This window comes from Moschus berezovskii, chromosome 13 (genome assembly GCF_049115385.1).
Source record: "Moschus berezovskii isolate FMDL1 chromosome 13, NW_MosBer_1.0, whole genome shotgun sequence".
Taxonomy (NCBI): Eukaryota; Metazoa; Chordata; class Mammalia; order Artiodactyla; family Moschidae; genus Moschus; species Moschus berezovskii.
This window is the reverse complement of record NC_142472.1, coordinates 66,128,623-66,148,369: the sequence shown is the minus strand read 5'-3', so window position 1 is coordinate 66,148,369 and position 19,747 is coordinate 66,128,623. Positions and strand designations below refer to the sequence as shown.

The window sequence follows — 19,747 nt, the reverse complement described above, 5'->3', positions numbered from 1 at the left end:
AACACAGGATTAAAATTTTTTAAGTCTTAAAATCAAATTCATCAGAAAATTTAAATGCAATATTTTAGAATTAAGTAAGTGCTCATTAATTTTTACATCTAACAAGTAGTTAATGTAACTAGAAACTGTCCTAAGGCCACAGTTGTAGCAGTTTAACTACCTGATTTCCAAACTGATGATGCACATTGATAAGTACAAGGTTTTAAATACATATACTTGTAAATTATTGATTTATAGGTATATAACATATACCAAAATAATATTTAAAAATAGAAAAAAGAAAACAAATAGAAGTTCTACTGGTTTCCTTCCCTATTCCAGTAAAATTGGTTACTCCTATGGTAAATATGCCCCACTCTGGAGACCCTGTTCTAGAGCTGCAAAAACTGCAATACTTTTAAAGAAAAAAAAAGCATGTTACTCTATTCCCCCTCTTAACAGTCTCCTTCCTAAAAATCTCACCAAAAGAAGATTGGTGAAGAAAATATGAGCTATGAGGAAATATTGTGAAATTTCATAAATAAAAAGGACTCCTTTTAGCTTCAGTTACCATCTATCAATACATACACTGGCGGCTCCCAAAACTACTGTCTTGGGATCATCTTTCATTTCTCTTCATGTATCCAATCACCGACTGGACATAACCTGAATTTTCTATATGTCCCTCAAACATAGTACTACCCAACTCATTATTTCACCCCCAAACCACATAACCTGTTCTAAAAACCTAATGTTATCCTTAATTACCTCCCCTTTACCCTCCATACTTAACTGTCATAAAGACCTAGATTCAGTGATATCACAAATTCTAAGCCACTTAGCAAACACATAAATATGGCGCAGATGCTCACTACTTTAGTCAATGTTAAATTCTCATCTCTCTGAAAATTTATCTTCTATTTCTTACCACTCTAATTCATGCCTTCATCATTTCTTAGACTAGATTAGTACAACTGTATATTTTTAATTAGTATCCCTAATTACTCAGCCCCCTCCAATCAATCCCATGGCCATGAAATATAAATATAATCATATAATTTTCCTGCCTCAAATTATTGAGTAAAAGTAGCATCCAATCACCTAAAAATAGGGCCAGACTCTCTTGGTTTTTTTTTTTAAACGAAGAGCCTTGACCGTATGGTCCCCATCTGCCTTTTAACCACCACCCCATACACACCCTGTGCTCCAGCCTTAAAAACAACTTGCAGTGGCCCAAGGAGATCATTGTCTTTCATGCCCCTGTGTTTCATGTTATCCCTGGCTGCTTTACTGTTTTTTCCCTTGCATAATGCAAACAAAGTTTTGAAGTCTGAACTGGCAAGTACCAACCTTTAAGAGGCTTCTTTCCTGACACACTCTTACCATGTACCCCAAACCCACACCAGGCAGTTAGGTACCACCTCATGTGGCCTCTGCTCCACCACTTTGACAGGTGGCACACTGGACTCTATTATGTTTATACAGCTGACCTTCCTACGGAAGGTTCCAGATGGGAAGCACTATGTTTTACTCATCTTCTGCTCCTGTGCCTGTCATGTACCTGACAAACAGCTTATTGAATTAGTCTATGAAATTCATGGGGTTTTTGGATGAAAATACTAAGATTCATTTAATATCCAAACTAATCCTATGAGACAGGAGTTATTATCTTTATTTAACAGATGGTAAATTGAGGCTTAAAGAAGATAATTAAGCAAAGACACATGGCTAATAACTGGTAGAGCCATAATTCAAATTCAGAACCAGTCTCTAATAAATCACATTTAATTTCAGTATCATTACCTCTTATATGAAATCCTATTATTTACAGAAATTTCATTTTCCCTCTAATATCCTTCAGTTACTAAAATATGCCAGTTCTTTCCAATATCTTTTTTAACATTCTCTCTTCCATCATCTTAATTCAAACTCTTACTAGCTCTACATTGGGTTTCCCTGGTGGCTCAGAGGGTAAAGAATCTGCTTGCAATGCCAAAGACCTGGGTTCAATCCCTGAGTTGGAAAGATCCCCTGGAGAAGGAAATGGCAACCCACTCCAGTATTCTTGCCTGGAGAATTCCATGGACAGACCAGCCTGACAGGCTACAGTCCACAGGGTCACAAAGAGTTGGACACGACTGAGTGACTAAGCACAATAGCTCTGTATTAAGTGAACTACAGCAATAGTCCTCTAGGTAAACAGCTTACCTGCCAATTCATCTCCTGATTCTGCTGCCTATAACAACCACCAGATTAATTTTCCTAAAGGAACACTCTGTTAAAAATGTCTTCAGTTCTATGAACCCCACTGAGAAAAGCTCAAATTCCTTAACCTTGCATGTAAAGTCATGAGCAATCTAGTTTAATAGTATTCTCAATGTTCGACAAACATATTATGAACCACCTATCCTCAGATACTTTCCATTCCTCTAAATTCACCTTGTTCTCTCCTACTTCCATACTTTCAACATTGTTTCCTGTTCCAACTAAAATCCTACCCACATTCCAAAATCCTCTATGGCTTGTAACAATCTGCAATAGACCACTAGAGTAATATTAATAGATAATGCTTGTGATACTGGTTTTGGATTTCTTCCTATGCGGACTCAACATGTACCATATGCACTACTGTAGGTGTTAAATATAATCGAATAAACAACAATATAGTATTTCATACAAATATGATATCTGTTCTTTAAGAATTCTGAAAGGTTCCAGAAGAGAAATTAAAATGACCAAAGAAATCAAGAGCTCTCTAAGGTTAGACTAAAAAACTATGATGGTTCAATCAAAAAAAAGGAAGACGATCTCTTACTGAAATGTATAGAAACTTTATTTCATGTACTACTTCATTAAATCCCTAATGAACAAAGGAAATATCACAGCTCTTATATAGAATAAAAGTAAAACATTATCCTGAAGAGTTAATACAGATTTAAAGCATAAAAGGTTTCAAAGAGTTTAACTTAATTCATAAATGTTAGCCACATCAAACGTTATTAAAGACTACTTAAAGATCTTTGAAATAACAATTCTTATCTTCTAAGGGTAACATCAAAAGAACCACTGTCAGGCTCTCCCACAAAATATTCCACAGTGTCCTCTGAGTTACAACAAAAAATACTAATCTGAAAAATGTGTATTAACAAAACTGAATAGATATTTGTCTTAATTTACCCTATTATTATAAGAACCATATAGTGAATACTGATAATTCACCATGATCACTCAACAAGCCCCACTCTTACTAAAAATAATTCCTATAAATAAGACCAGAAAATCTTTTCTATCTTAAACCTCCAGACTGAGAACACTGAATATAACTAAAACTATGCAAATCAACATAAATTTCTAAGACTAAGTCCTGAAAGGCTGCAGGGAAACCATCAAAATTACTTTACAACCCTTCATTTAAATTCTGTATTATGTCCCTGAGAACAAATCCTTATGTTATTTATATATTTAGAATATATACCTATGATTCTGTAACCAGATGCCAATAATAAAAACATAAGCATAACTTCAGATTCCAAAGGTAATCGATCCTTCTTTCCTATTATTTTATAATGAACATCACAGTATACTAAAGCAAGTAACAGCTTATCATAGCACTTGAACATTTGTCTAATTCCTATACAATAGTCATACCTTTAACTGACAGGAGTACTTAAAGCTAGTATGAAAAGCAGTTACTATTATGAAGTCACAATCTCTGGTACTTACTAGTGTTGGAGAATTCTGATCTGGCCAAAAAGATTCTGGAACAGGCCAATGACCTATAGGAACCCCAGTTTTAGGATTTGGTCTGACATAAATGAGTTTGTGACAACTATGCCAAGGCTGAGATCCAAAAGGTCTTGATATATCTGGCTGCCCATCTACAGCAAAGAAATTTTTAAAAGTAAATATCATTAAAGGAAAAAACATAAGAAGTTAAACTATGTCTAATATTACTTAGTAAAAATATCTTAATACTTGTTCAGTTCTGGATTTTCCTGTTTTTCTTAAACAGCAGAATACTATCATGACCAAGGCTTTAACATTTAGATTAGATCAGAATTCACGAGAGGGTAACATCAGCAAATTTCAACTCTTGAGCTCCACATTTGAAAGGAGGTCCCACAGCATCCTTTGCTTGCCCAATGAGAATATACCTCACGGTAAATACGTTTAATGAATGACATGTTTTCCCCCACCAGATGATAAGGGCAAATAATCATCATGCTCAGCTTAGTAAATACGAGGTAACTATGGCTAAATAAGCATTTTTAAAAATCATTTTACCTAAAGCCTAAAAACTAGAACAAAAGTTTAATATATAAATCCAGATTTGAGGCACCTACCTTTAATCTAAAATAATCCTAGAAAATGGTAACTCTGTTCAACAGTACAGTAAACATTTACTGAGTGCCTAATTCTAAGCAAAGTCCTAAAATAATTTAAAAATAAATATATTCCATGTCTAACAATTCAATTCTTTTAAGGTTTGTTTTTTTTAAATCAGACACAGCAATACCATTTATATAATCTTCCCATCTTCTGCTCTCATCTCTATGACCTTTCTCTTCTCCCAGTTACCCACTCTACTGCCTTACCTCTGCCAAAGTGTCATTAACGACTTTCTAATTCTGGTTTTAAGCTATGTCGTACAAGGCAGAGGGTCCAGATGTAAGCCATCCGTTGGTTCTGGAAAAACTCTTATACCCTCTGGCTAATATAAATAGTTCATGATCACAGAATATTAGAATAAAGCCAGGTAGGGCTCAGCTAGAGTTAAAAGAATCAAGTTGAATAGCAAAGGCTGGTTTCTCATTTTTGGAACCACACCAACCATTTGGTTCTGATCAGTCTGATCTTTAGTAAAAACTGTAGCTAAGGAATTAAATAAACACCTAGTGCTGAACACTCCTGTGAATCAAGGGATACGGGAGAGGCACATACACTGGAGAGAGTCAATGTTACAATACTAAAAAAGGAAATACACTGTTCGGTTAGTATTTAAAAAGGGTTTTAGCTCTTATAAATTATCAGACTATGAACAACCAATATAAAAAGGCGATACGACCAAACCACTATCGCACAACCTTGACTTTCCTATTTAATTGTGCCACTTTACCAACAGCTCTTTTGTCATCTAAGTAATTTGGCCTTGTCAATGTTAAAGCCGAACCATAGTAATTTTTCAGTTCTAGCTGAATACTTGATAAAGCAAGTTTAAAATGTCTGTAAGAAAATGACAATAATACCTTCTACAGGGGAAGGATCTGGTCCTGCTTTCTCAAAGTTTATTACTACCCCACTTTGTACTTTCTGCACCAAGGATTCTAGACACTGATTAAGCATTCTTGGAGAACATACAGAGTATGAGCGGCCTGAAACAAACAAAAAAATAAAGTGAACTAGTTAGTTGCAAAAATTGCTACTTTAAGCAAAAAGAACCATAGTGGGGTTTTTGACAATACTGATTCACAAAAGTTCAATGATAAAGTTTTCAATGATAAAGTTTGGACTTTTCATTATCTAATGGAAGAATAACAAAACAAAAAAGTTACTTTCAATCAACAATTCCATTTTATGAGAGTACTAAGTTTTTTCTTCTAATTAAAGGTACACGGAAAATAAAAATATTGGTCTGAACAAACCACAATGAAAAAAATCATTACATATATACAATGTATCACGTGAAATGAAAATTTTTTAAAAGTATATATATAAATATAAAAAACTATTTTCCAACTGAATTCCAATATAATTTATCTTTACTACACATATTGTGGTAAAGTATGGTAACTAACCCCCCAAAATCTTATACCTGCTGAAAAAAAAAGTATCACTAAAAATTAATGCTAAGGACACAGAAGATACTCAATAATTATTTAAGTGATCTGCTGGCAGATACCACATATTTTAAGTATTTGCACTTTAATATAATACACAGTAGCTTTCTGAATTTCATTTGGCTTACATACTTAGAAATTACCTATCTTAAATGAATTTCCCTCTTGAATATTTTAACCTATAAAACTTTTAGTTCAGAAGCATTTTAATGATAGTGATTAAGAAAAACTACCAGTGGAAAGACTTTTTTAACAGGATTTTCAATAAATACAGCCAGATCTGTGCTGTCCCATACTGCAGCCACTGGCTGTATATGGCTATTAAGAACCTGAAACAGAGCTAGTACAAACTGAGATGTACAGTAACTATAAAAAATATACACTTCATTTTGTAGACATAATATGATGATAATATCTCGTAATTTTAAAACATCAATTTCACATTGAAATATTTTAATTTAAATAAATTCTATACAAATTAATATTTAATAAATATTTATTAAATATTTAATATTTAAATAAATGATTTTATACAAATTAATTTTACCTGTTTTTAGGTTTTGTTTTTCTTGCTTTTTTTTTGGTCACACCACATGGCTTGAGGGATCTTAGGTTTCCCCAACCAGGGATTGAACCCAGGCAGTGAAAATGCAGAGTCCTAAGAACTGGATCACCAGGGAGTTCCCTACCTGTTTCTTTTCAATGTGACTACTATAAAGCTAAAAAGCAGAGACATTACTTTGCCAACCAAGGTCCGTCTAGTCAAGCCTATGGTTTTTCCAGTGGTCATGTATGGATGTGAGAGTTGGACTGTGAAGAAAGCTGAGCGCCGAAGAATTGATGCTTTCGAACTGTGGTGTTGGAGAAGACTCTTGAGAGTCCCTTGGACTGCAAGGAGATCCAACCAGTCCATTCTAAAGGAGATCAGTCCTGAGTGTTCACTGGAAGGACTGATGCTAAAGCTGAAACTCCAATACTCTGGCCACCTCATGCAAAGAGTTGACTCACTGGAAAAGGCTGATGCTGGGAGGGATTGGGGGCAGGAGAAGGGGATGACAGAGATGAGATGGCTGGATGGCATCACCGACTTGATGGACATGAGTTTGTGTGAACTCCAGGAGTTGGTGATGGACAGGGAGGCCTGGCATGCTGCAATTCATGGGTTTGCAAATAGTCAGACACGACTAAGTGACTGAACTATAAAATTTATCATTATGTATGTAACTTACATATTTATATGTTCTGATCTAGACCAGTGCTTAAAACCATGACAACTAAAAATCATTAATCAAATATCCTACAGTGTTATTTGTAATAAGCTCAATATGGAAAAATCCTATTCCTTAACAAATTCCACCAATTACTATCAAACTTGTTATATTATTATACTTGACATATCAAATTACTCATATCCATTTAAACTTAACACGTGATTTGCTAAAGGCTACTCAGAAAAGAGGATATTAACATTAGGCAATATTGTGATTCAACTCCTCAGAGTCAGCTTTACTTAGGAAAACAAGTATCATGTAACAAATGGATTACCTGGATGCAACAATAAAAGCCATAATTATAAAAATACCCACTGAGTGTCTGTGCACCTGGCACTATCCTAATCAATCTATTATATTAATTTCTCTAATCCTAGCAACAATCATATGGGTTACTTTCTCCATTTTACAAATGAGAAAACTAAAGCACGGAGGGATTAATTTATCCAAGTTAGTACAGTAGAGCAGCCAAGATTCAAACCCTTACAAGGCATCAGAAACATTCGTCTGGATATACCACCTTCTTTCCTGAAAACCATGATGTTAATTTGAAATCAATATTTAAAATATGAAAGTTTATCTGAAACCACACTTATGTGAAAGAATTGGCAAATTAAAAATTCTTCAAGTCAATTTAAACACATACATAAAAACGCTGATCATCTTAATACATAAGGTATTTAGGAGATTATATAAAGACTCAGTATCTTATTTCATGATATTTAAACATATTCCAATGATGTCAATAAAAACAAAAGTTCCTAAATATAAAATTGTGGAAATCCTCTACATTTCTCTAACCTGTGTCATCAACTAACTGATTAGGAAAATATAAGTAAATAAGTTATGATCTTAGTATGACATAAAATTACTAACAAAGATATTTTATGAAAATTAGAGAAAAAGTAAATAAACTTGAATCACTTAGAAAAATAATAAAAATTCATTAACTCTTTTCAAAGTTAAATTTTCAAATTTAGACATCTTTACAAAGTAAGCCCACAACCTATGTCATGTTTCTCTTCTTCTTTATGTCAAAACTTACCTCTTGGAATGCTTGATACTTTGTACTAAAGGATAAAGTGTCTAAAATCACTCATTGTATTTGTGAGAAAAACACACACTTTCAAGCCAAGAAGCTGGTTCACTTGTGTTTATGTAGGGTCCACAAAAAAAGAAAAAAAATCTAAACTTAGCAATAAAGTGAAAATAAAAAAAACTTTCTTCCTTAGGATTAGGAAGGATTTTAGTATTAATAAAATGGATTAAGAAACGAAAGTAGTAATACTAAGTTGGGCAACAGTCCTATTTACAGAATAAAGTTAAATTTATTTAATCTAGAAAAGTCTTACAATTTTTATAAAATGCTTTTTATCCTCAATACTTCCACCAACATGTCTATTAAGTGTTTTTTAAATTTGATATCATCCTTGCGCCTTCCCCCAAATTGCCTCTCCTGAGTAACCATCTCAGTACATAGCATAGCCATTCACCTCCAACTGTTCAGACCAACTGAATTACCCAGGAATAATCCTTGATTCCTTCTTCCTTCATTACCCTCAGTCTTTCCTTTCCATCAGACCACCTCTCACCATCTCTAAACATACACACTTGAGATCGAAGTACTATCATCTCTCCTGGTCTCCCTGCTTTCATCCCCACCACTGTACAGTATATACTCATCTAGCAGTTGAAGTGATCTTTCAGAAACAGAAATCAGATGTCATCTCCTATAAAAAGCCCTCCAATGACTTCTCATCACACTGGGAAAATAAATAATATTTATTACAGCCTAAAAGGCTATTCACTATTTGGCCCTTGCCCACTTCTCGAAACTAACCTGTTATTCTCTACTTTTCCCTACATAAGCTTATAAGCTTGTAGCCATATCAGCCTTCCTATTGCTCCCCAAAACACAGGGCGTGATCCTTCTCTTACTATTTCCTCTACAGAGATCTTCGTATGGTTTACTCCGTTATTCAGAATTCTGTTCAAATGCTAACTAGTCTTACTGAAGTGATTACTTCATAATTTAAACAAATATCAAATCATTGTGTTGTGCCCCTGGAACTAAAATGCTGTATGTATCAATTACATCTCAATTTTAAAAAGGAGAGAGGGTTGATGAAGATGCTACAACAATCATTTTAAAGGGATTAATATCTTTTAAGACACAACTAGGGCTGATTAAATTCCCATTCAAACAAGTGACTTTAACATCAAGGTTAGAAATATACAAATGTAATTTATAAAATAATAATTGTTGTTTTTAATTCTTTAGACAAAGAGTATAATAATTTCCAAGGACATGCAATATTTTAAACTGATTCAAACTGGGGTACATATATCCTTTAGGTTTATGGTTAAAAAAAGTCACCTCCTCAGAAGACTTTCCAGGAATACTCATTCTCTGCCTCACTACCCTCTGAACCCTCACCCTGTTTCTTTACTTGAAGAGTAAAGTAAGCAGAACTCTCTGAAACATGATTTATTCATTTTACATCATTTTATGTCATACAGCCCAAAAATGTAAGCCTTCTGTCTATTGCTCCTGCTGTATTCCCATGATCAAAAACAGCTAATTGGCATTAAGTATTCTTTAATTACCTGGTAATAAAAGAAAAATGCTTACAATGACAATTATATAATTTTTAAGGTATACATTAAAAACAGAATAAAATATTAATCACTTTGGCAACACTTGCAAATTTCATTCCAATTTTTCCTTAATGAACATAAATTACTCTATAAAGGAAAAAATAAATGCATACACACTACTCTTAACCATTGTTTACGAATGCACAGAACTGTTAACATGATTGCATATTTGAACAGTACACCACCAGTGGATGTTAGCTTTTCAGTTATTTCTACTTTCTTGGTGTTTTATCCTCAAAACACTTTTAAGTCAGCATTCACTGAAAATAAAGAAGAAAGCATACTATAAGAAAATGAGTGGAATTTGAGCAGTTTCCCATGACTGCTAGCAGGAGCATGAAGAGAAGCAAAGTACTACATTAGAGGAGGTTCAGGATGTATATTTGTGGAAAGCTCCCTAATTCTTTGACCAACTAAGGTTTCTGGGTCACTGAAGGATATCAGTAATGGTGATTTCTGAATCTTTTAACTTATCTACTTCACATACCTATCTATGTAGGGTATTTTTTCATCTGTGAAATCTGCAGGCTTCCAAAATCCACAGAATATTAGAAGAAAGGCACCTAAAATATTAATTAGACCTTATTTTCCTTTGACTTACATAGCTGGCTATGATGGAATCTCAACAGAGCACTGACAGTGCACGTAGACTATGTCACAATCCAGGACACCAATGAAATAGTGGTACACCAGACCTGGACGTTTTACATCAATTCCTTAAGAGAGAATGACAATGTATCGTGAAAGCAAGAATACCATGCTTGTCATATTTACTATGGAAGTCCTAAAGCATGGACAGTGCTTGGTACACAGTAGGCACTCGATGCATATCGATATGAATTTAACCCACCTGTTAACCGATTCCACCACATAGAAGTTCTGAGTCTATCACATCTTCTTTTTCAAGAGTTTTACTAATGTTCACTTAGCACAGCTGGTTAAGAGTTCACGACCTGTTTTCCTCTAACCTATCTCACTTCCTCTTTGCCTCTGGGTAAAACTGTACTTAACTAGGCATTAATCATTACATGGACAATGAGGTGATTCCTGAAACATTTTGTCAGAGAAAATAATTCTATGGCATTTGTAAATCATTGGCAATCTTTATAGATAAGAAAAAAGTAAGTTTAACAACTTCAAATATTAGCATTTGCTATATGGTTAGAAAAAAATTATCATGCATTATCAGATCCAACAGTATTTGCATCTTATTCAACAGATCAAAGACCTTCATCAATGTAGTTTTAAAACCATGTAAGTCTAGTAACTTCTAATAGTAATTTGTTAAACAAAACAAACACGGAGTTTTTGAAATGTACATTTTAAAACATTCAGATAAAATCTGCTGAAGTCACTGAATTATTGCCAGCGAAAAACTTACCGCCTGTCACTTCACACATTGGTGTAATTGCAGAGTCATCTAAAGGCACACCTGTCAACTGTTCTGATTCTACGGACATCGTCCCCGGTAACCGCAACACTAATGCAAAGAGTCTCTGATCCCAACGAAAAGGTTCCTTGGTCAATTCACTTCCAGGCAAAGGAGAATTAAGAGGTAAATGAAGCTGAAAGGGGAGAAAAAAAAAAAAAAGGATTTCCACACACTATGTCTCCCAAAAAGGCTACATTATACTTACATTGAAACTACATCATGAGTCATGAGTCTCCTATCATTCAAATAAGCTAAAAAACAAAAGCTTATATATATATATATATGTATATGTACATGTGTATATATATATGTATATGTACATGTATATATGTATATATATATATGAAATAGCACATAAGATATTATTACTTCAATTTTCTTAAGCTTTACTCTGAAGACCTCAATTGAAAAAAATAAAATCTATTTCTGCAATGCTTTTCAGATTTCAGTATAACTCACCACTAGGTGCTGGGACTGCTTCCAAATAAATTGTTTCATTTAATCATTAAAACAAGCCTAAGATAAATATCTTAGGATTGCTACTTTCTAGATGTAAATTAAAAAGCAGATTTCATAGAGAATAAATGATTTGGCCTCCTGGGTCCAAATGAGTGTTTTTTTCTATCACACCACATCTCAAACGTTTCCACGGTTAAATGATTTAAATAGGCTTCATTTCATATGAAACATAGACCTTTTCAAAGCATCTGCTAAAAGTATATTGTGTCACTCCAGTTATAATGTAAATGTACCAAAGGTAATGATTCATAATCCATCTAAGTAACGGTAGAGGGTTTGGGGGTTTCTTGCATGTGGTCTTTAATCTATGTCTCTCCCCGCCCATCTAAGACCCGCTCAATCAGAATCTAAACGAGGACAACCAGACAGTATGTGCCTCATGATGGAAGGACACAACACTGAAAGGAAAAAAAAAAGGAAGGAAAAGTTGAAGCTGAATTTATCCAAGCCTTCAGTTCCAACCACCAGTTTACTGGTAGTCCCTCAAGGACTACTGAGGATACAGGATCAACTTATCCAGCACCACAGAGAGCAGTCAGTCAAATCCAGAATGTGGGGTGCTCTACAGGACACATCACCTGGTTTCATCCATGAAACCTGCCATTGGGCAGGAAAGAGCAAAGAGTGGGGGTGGGGAGGGTTGCCAGAACCATTAGAGAATGAGACAAAACAAGAGAAAAGATTTTTGAGACAACTGGGAAAATTCAAAATATATATTACTGGGATTATTAATAACATTTAAGTATGATAATGATACAGTGCTAAGGAAAACAAAAATCCTTATCACTAATAAAACAATTTTTTTTTAATGATATGAAATCCCAGATCAGCATACTCAGGGAACTGATTTATTCAAATACTGGAGTTTTCTTTAAATACAGAACACATTTTAAAATATCACTTCCAAATTAATTGCCAGAGTTCACACTATTTTTGTCAAAAGCAAGATGACTTATAGCCTTTCTAATTCTGACCTCAAAGATTTCTGAACTTGATAAATTAGGGGTTGAAGTCAGTCTACACTGACTTAAGAACTCAAGTCTCTTCACTGACTTATATCAAACCACTAAAAAAAAAAAAAATCAGATTCAGTGCTAAGAAAAGAGTTCCTAGTGAAGCTCTGCTAAAATGGCACCTCTCTCCACAAGATTCATGCCAGGAGAACCTCCTGAAGATTCCTCTATCAAGTCAGCCAAGACTTCAAGCCCATGGCCAAGAGTCATGAGCTTTCATCAGAAGTTTGAGACGCTCAAAGAAATCTGGGCCAGGATGTTCCCTGAGGAAGGTTTTCTAACCTTAAAGGTTCTGTGACACTTGCCAAACAGCTTGGGAACTCCAAGCCCTTGCTGCTATCACCCACCACACCCTGCCAGAAGATATATATCAAAGCACCAGTGGTGCTGGAGGAAGAAGGTTTCAACTGTTAGTGCAGTAGCACTGGAAAGTAACAGTATCTGGCCCTGGCTCAAGAATCCAGTGGCTAACAGCACTGTGGAGACCTCATGCATAATAGTGGATAGGGCAGTAGACCCCTACCATGTACATTCACCCCCACCCCTAATCAGATAATAATGAGCATTATCTGTTTATTGGCTACATAATGCTAGATCAAGAATGTATTTCAAGTAAAACAAAAAGCCAAGAAGGGTCATGAGTATATTTTACACATAGCTGTATTAATTTTATAAATGTGTCAAATTTTTATTCATTTTTCTATTTATTATTTCTGCCTTCTCCTATCACTACCACCCTCATCACCAAAGAGGAGGGAAAAAAATTCCCTGTAACTGAAATGCATTAATAAAATAGTAAGGAGTGATGGCAAGCAAACAGGTACTGGAAAAAGATAAAATGCTTTAGTTTAAAAAGTGAATACTCAAGAGGGCTGAATTACTCCAAACCGAAAGTCTACAGTTGAAATTCTAGCAATGTCTCATAATCACAAAGGGAGGTCTTTCTGAATATATGGAAAATCAAGGCAAAGAGCATATCAATCAAGTAGGAAAATATAAAATCAACCATTAGAAAAATGTGCAATAAATATGAATAAATAATTCCCAAAGTTAAAAAAGGGCTAAAAAAAACCCCAAAAATACCTGAGGAAACCCGTATGGTCTATAAGAAACTCAAATACACTGATCATCAGATAATACAAATTAAAGGCGAGATGCAAAATGAGACACCAAGACAGCATTTATACGCACTACTAAACAATTACTTAGAGAGTAATTTTACATGTGTATAACACACACATAGAGTAAAAGTAAGAAAACATGAAATGGAAGGCTACACACCAAATTCATGATAATTTCTGCTTCTTGGATGGGGAACAGGGAGGGAAGTAACAACTGAGTAGGGGAAGAAAAGAAACAGCACTCAGTTATCTGCAACGTTCTGTTTTATTCACTAAATTTTTAAAAATCCTCAACAACAAGAAAAGCTAAACTAGCCAAATATGGCAAGAAGCGTTTATATCACATTCTTATCCAGAATATTAGAATACTTTAATATGCAAAACCAGTAAATTATCCATTCAAGTAGTATCTATACCTCTTATAGCAGTATTATTTTACAACAAAATCAAACACAAGAAAACTTCATATACATCTCTATTATATATAGATAAAATCACTAGCCCCAAAGCTCAGTCATTCATAAGGACTCTACACAGAGTTCTACTTAACTGGCTATTAAAATATACCTATAAGACAGAATACTTCTTAAAAATTATATTTGTTCTCCTGTTTTTATGCCCCTACAAAATATTCAGCATGTGGGATCGGGAAACTTATAGATGCGTAAAAAACATGGTTCCTCTACTCCAAGATTTCTGAGGACAGGGATCATGCTCCTAAATGAATCAGTTTTAGAAATGTGTTTAAGGAGAAGCTGACAAACAAAAAGATGACAGAAAGTCACAGTACTGGCTACCAAAATATTTATTAGGATTTTTTTTCTGAATACTTGACAAGAAAACAGTTTTATAAAAGCTGTTTTCTGAGACTTAATTGCAGGAAACTTTAGTAAGAGAGTACTCAAATTCAAATGCCTGATGATGCAAAAAAAATTAGTTATTAACAACAATTATACTGTAGTAACTATTATATGGCAGACATTGTTCTAAACACACACACTCACTCATCCATTTCTGAATCAATCTAGTGATTTTAAACCACTAAATCCTAAATCTTATAAACATTTTAGAATGATTTCCTTTTATAAACCACAGTCCCCCACGACTCTCTGATGGAAAGAGGCACTTCTTTCCCCTTTTGCTATTGACTTCCAGTTCTCAAGTACACAGGTGAGGTAATAAGAACAACACAAGTAAACAATAATAATAACTGCTTGCATAATGAGCACTCACTGTGTATGTGTCAAGCACCATGCTAGGAGCTCTTCATATTTATAACATGTTTATAACAAACCAGTGGGGTAGGTACTATTATTATCCCCAGTTTATAGACAAGCTACAATGTAAGATTGTGTGTCAGAAGATACCTGTTTGCAAAACACAGACTTAAATAAACCCTGCTATATAATCAAGTGTAGAGCATCAAAGAATGACTGCAAATTTTAAAAACTGGATAAATCATGTGAAATTCAATTAACTTACCCATATCTATGACATTACTGGTCTTTATTAGGGTCTTCATAAAATTGTACTTTGCAAAGTTTCAGTCTAACGGACTAACAAGCAAAGAAAACTATTTATACTAAACAAGTTCTATTTTACCTGAATACAATGGAGGTTTTCTGTATTACTATTTTAATTAATTTTATTGAGCTCACCATTCCAGGTTTCCTTTTTCTTTTTTAATAATTTTATGTATTTATTTATTTTTGGCTGTTCTGGGTCTTTCTGGGCTGTGCGGGTTTTCTTTAGTTGTGACAAGTGGGGCCTCTCTTTATTGCGATGCTTCGGCTTCTCACTGTGGGGCTTCTCTTTTGCAGAGTATGGGCTCTAGGCGCCTGGGCTTCTGTAGTTGTGACACATGGACTGTTTCTCCGTGGCACGTGGGATCTCCCCGGACCAGAGATTGAACCCGTGTCCCCTGCATTGGCAGGGGACTATTTTACCACTGAGTCACCAGGGAAGCCCCCATTCCAGGTTTCTTACATTACCTTAGCAGCTGACAGAAAAGGAAATGTAACTTCAATTTAAACTACGGAAGACTGTGTCCCGCTTTTCCTTCTTTCCTTTGGAGAACTATCTTACTGTCCTTTCATCTTTTAGTCTTTCCTGAATTTCTTAAAAAAAAAAAAATATATATATATACAACTTATTTCTCCATAGGTATAAAAAACAAAGGGCAGATTAGGACAGTGAGAAAGTCTATCACTGAGCATACTCAAAACTTTAGGTACTAAAAAAGCGCAATTTTCTCTTAACTTGTTTTGTATTTGTTTATGGTTCAGTCCCTAATTCGGAGAAGGCAATAGTAACCCACTCCAGTACTCCTGCCTGGAAACTCCCATGGACGGAGAGGCCTGGTAGGCTGCAGTCCATGGGGTCTCAAAGAGTCAGACACGACTGAGCAACTTCACTTTCACTTTTCATTTTCATGCATTGGAAAAGGAAATGGCAACCCACTCCAGTGTTCTTGCCCAGAGAATTCCAGGGATGGAGGAGCCTGGTAGGCTGCCATCTATGGGGTTGCACAGATTCGGACACGACTGAAGTGACTTAGCAGCAGCAGTGGTCTTAATTATTTAAGATTTTGCTGAAGCTGGACTATGGAACAACTTAAACTTTATTTAGTTATTCACTGAGTGCCTACCACAAGCAAGGCATTATTTCAGGATTTAATAAGGACTAGTGGCTCAGAGGTTAACGTGTCTGCCTCCAACGCGGGAGACCCGGGTTCGATCTTTGGGTCGGGAAGATCCCCTGGAGAAGGAAATGGTAACCCACTCCAGTATTCTTGCCTGGAGAATCCCATGGATGGAGAAGCCTGGTAGGCTACAGTCCACGGGGTCGCAAAGAGTCGGACATGACTGAGCAACTGAACAGAACAGATACCAAGCCAACAGAGAAGGCAATGGCACCCCACTCCAGTACTCTTGCCTGGAAAATCCCGTGGACGGAGGAGCCTGGTAGGCTGCAGTCCATGGGGTCGCTAAGAGTCGGACACGACTGAGCGACTTCACTTTCACTGTTCACGTTCATGTATTGGAGAAGGAAATGGCAACCCACTCCAGTGTTCTTGCCTGGAGAATCCCAGGGACAGGGGAACCTGGTAGGAGGCCGTCTATGGGGTCACACAGAGTTGGACATGACTGAAGTGACTTAGCAGCAGCAGCAGCATACCAAGCCAAATAAATAAGATTGAGAGAAAGTTTTAGCTAGCTCTCTTGATGACAGCCAATTAAAAAATTTAAAAATTTCAATATCAGGATTCTCATATGCTAATACTTATTTTTTTAACTTGTAGAATGTAAAAAACAAATAAAAGGCAGCAAACAGTAAAAGAAGATAAATTTCTTTTAAAAACATTTTAAATTCAGGACCCAGAGAGTTTTTTTCCTCGTACACAACCTAACTGACTCCTGGATAATGATCACACCAGAGCCATCGTGAGAGTCAGGTGACTGATGTCATCTGTACTAACTCTTAGCAGGTTTCCCCTTGCATTTGGATGTTCTGCCAGCTGGTTCTACTACTGAAGTAATTCAAATTATAAACCCTTTAACAATAATCATACTTCCCCTCTTAAGTTTTAATGTCCTCCCTGGATATCTATCCCTCTCCAGTTTAAGAGAAGGCAGGGAGAAGGATCTGATTCTTTTGTGTCCCCCCTGCCCATAGCATGTGTCAACTGAAAGAATAAATGAAGTCCCTCCCATTCCCACTGCCGAAGGCAAGTACTAGAGTACGATTGATTGGAATGAGGGCAGCAGAGAGCACAAGCACCGGTCGGCGTCCTGCCTCAAGAACTGTGACGCCCTGCCCCAGCACACACAGGTACGGAGGCCAACACACAAACAGGGCTTCCGCTGTCATGTTTGTGCTGGGTCTCAGAACCAGCTCCTGTCTCCAAGCGCTAAAGTATTATTCTGCCCTGCTGTATGAAACCAGCTGACCTCTATGTCCCTTGTACATCCCCACACATAGAGGATATGAAGACATGAGCTGCAACATCTACTTGACACCTAGGGCAAAGAGACAATCTCTCTGTACGGTGAAGCCGTTACAACTCCTCCATCAAGCTCAGTGTACAATACTCACAATGAGAATTTACACATGGACATACTTCTACTGAGGCCATACAATACAACCTCATAAATTCTAGTCTTGGAATTTAGAGATACAAACAGTGTGGCCAAATATTTTTTTCCCGGAAACATTTTTTACCTCACACACCAAACCATTACCCATCTTTTAGTTTAATGCACTGGCCTGCTGCTGTTTTTTAATTGTTACCATGCAGGGTATTTCCTTATAAATTAAGAATGGGGATCACAAATCAAGCTGTAACTCAGGAATTATTTAATGAAAGGCAACACAGCAGGCACTGTAATTTCCTACCTTCAGGAACAATAAATAATTGTAGTATGATATGTGCGACAGTAAAAGTATGCATGAGGTACAGAGGAATAATTGATTATTGATAATTGATTATTTGGGGGATGAACCAGCAAAGGCTCTCCGTGGAAACAGCATTTGAGTTATTTTGAAGAATAAAAATTTTACTGAAACTTTAGAACCTTTTGAAGATTACAGGGCATATGCAGAGTGAAGATTAGGATTAAAAACATAAAAGGCAAGAAATAACAAATACTGGGATAAAAAACTAAATTAAAAATCAGAACTGCTGGAGAACAACATTCAAAGAAAAACTGAAGACTGTAAGGATGGGTAAGATTTTCCTATATAAAACATAAAAAACTATTAAAGACCTACTGCATAGTTCAGGGAATTCGTTTCAATGCTCTGTGATGAACTACATGGAAGAACAATTTAAAAGGGAGTGAATACATGTAAATGTAAAACTGATTCACTTTGCTGCACAGCAGAAACACATTATAAATCAACTATACTCCAATTAAAATTGGAAAAAAAAGAATGGTAGGATTTTAATAAGGGGGAGAGAGAGGAATAATATTCAGAGGAAATAAGCATATGAGTAAAGAAACAGGAAGCATTCAGGAAGTTAGTAGCCTATTTCAGGTCAAGTTTAGAGAAAATATTGAAGATGGAAAAGGCAAACCACTCCAGTATTCTTCCCTAGAGAATTCCATGGACAGAGGAGCCTGGTGGGGTCGCAAAGAGTCAGACACAACTGAGTGACTAACACACACTTTAGAGAAAATACAGGGGAATGATAAGGAATTTTTCTTCATCTGCTAATCATTTCCTAGTCTTTCCGTTCTACTAAAACAACTCCCACACTAAGTCATTGGTGATCATTTTTTGGCCATGATGGTAGATGACAGTATTCCAGGTCTAAGTCTTAACAGGCCTCAAAGAAAGCTTCACTGTCAAGGCACTGAGATCTAGCTACTGGGTAAAGAAGCATGAACTAGACTCTTGCATGATGAGATACCTTATGGAGAGACAGAAGTCACAGAGACAAGAAGCCAGTACCCAGGCAGCAGTGAGCACCAAAGCCCCAGACATATAAACAAGGCCATCTTGGATGTTCCAGCCCCAGCTAAGCCCCCAGCTCAATAAAGCCAACTCAAAAATTTTTGAGAAACAATAAACGGTTACTGTTTCAAGTCACTGAGATTTAGCATGATTTGTTACGCTTCCCAGCAGCATTCAAAACTATTTACCGCTCTTCAGAAAGACACTCTCCATTGGTTTTCACCTTGAAATATTCTCATGGTTTTCTCTGCTTCTTCTGTTGCTCCTATCTTCCACTCCACCGCTCCCCTCCACCTAGCCATTCCATACTGCAGTCTCTCAAGGCTCAGTATATTAAGCCTTGGTCAGTTTATACTCAAAACACACAATCCACTTACTCACAGCTTCAAATACTACGTACACTCAGTATCTTAAAATTGTACATGTCCAGCCCAGATCTTTCTTTTGAGTACCAAATGTT

The 19,747-nt window shown here is 35.9% G+C and overlaps 1 protein-coding gene across 5 annotated transcripts in view; it reads right to left on the bottom strand.

Moving 5' to 3' along the window:
• The window catches only part of INTS6 (integrator complex subunit 6), a 104,458-nt gene that overhangs the window by 35,152 nt on the left and 49,559 nt on the right, over positions 1–19,747 (bottom strand). For all 5 annotated transcript variants that reach the window (XR_008685962.2, XM_055426160.2, XM_055426159.2 and 2 more), the window contains 3 exons: positions 11,127–11,310; positions 5,226–5,351; positions 3,703–3,857 (listed from right to left, as the gene is read on the bottom strand). Coding sequence is in view for 4 of the 5 variants with exons in the window: in XM_055426160.2 (XP_055282135.1) it covers positions 3,703–3,857; positions 5,226–5,351; positions 11,127–11,310 (465 nt within the window). In the remaining variant the exon portion in view is untranslated. The remainder of the gene's footprint in view (positions 1–3,702; positions 3,858–5,225; positions 5,352–11,126; positions 11,311–19,747) is intronic.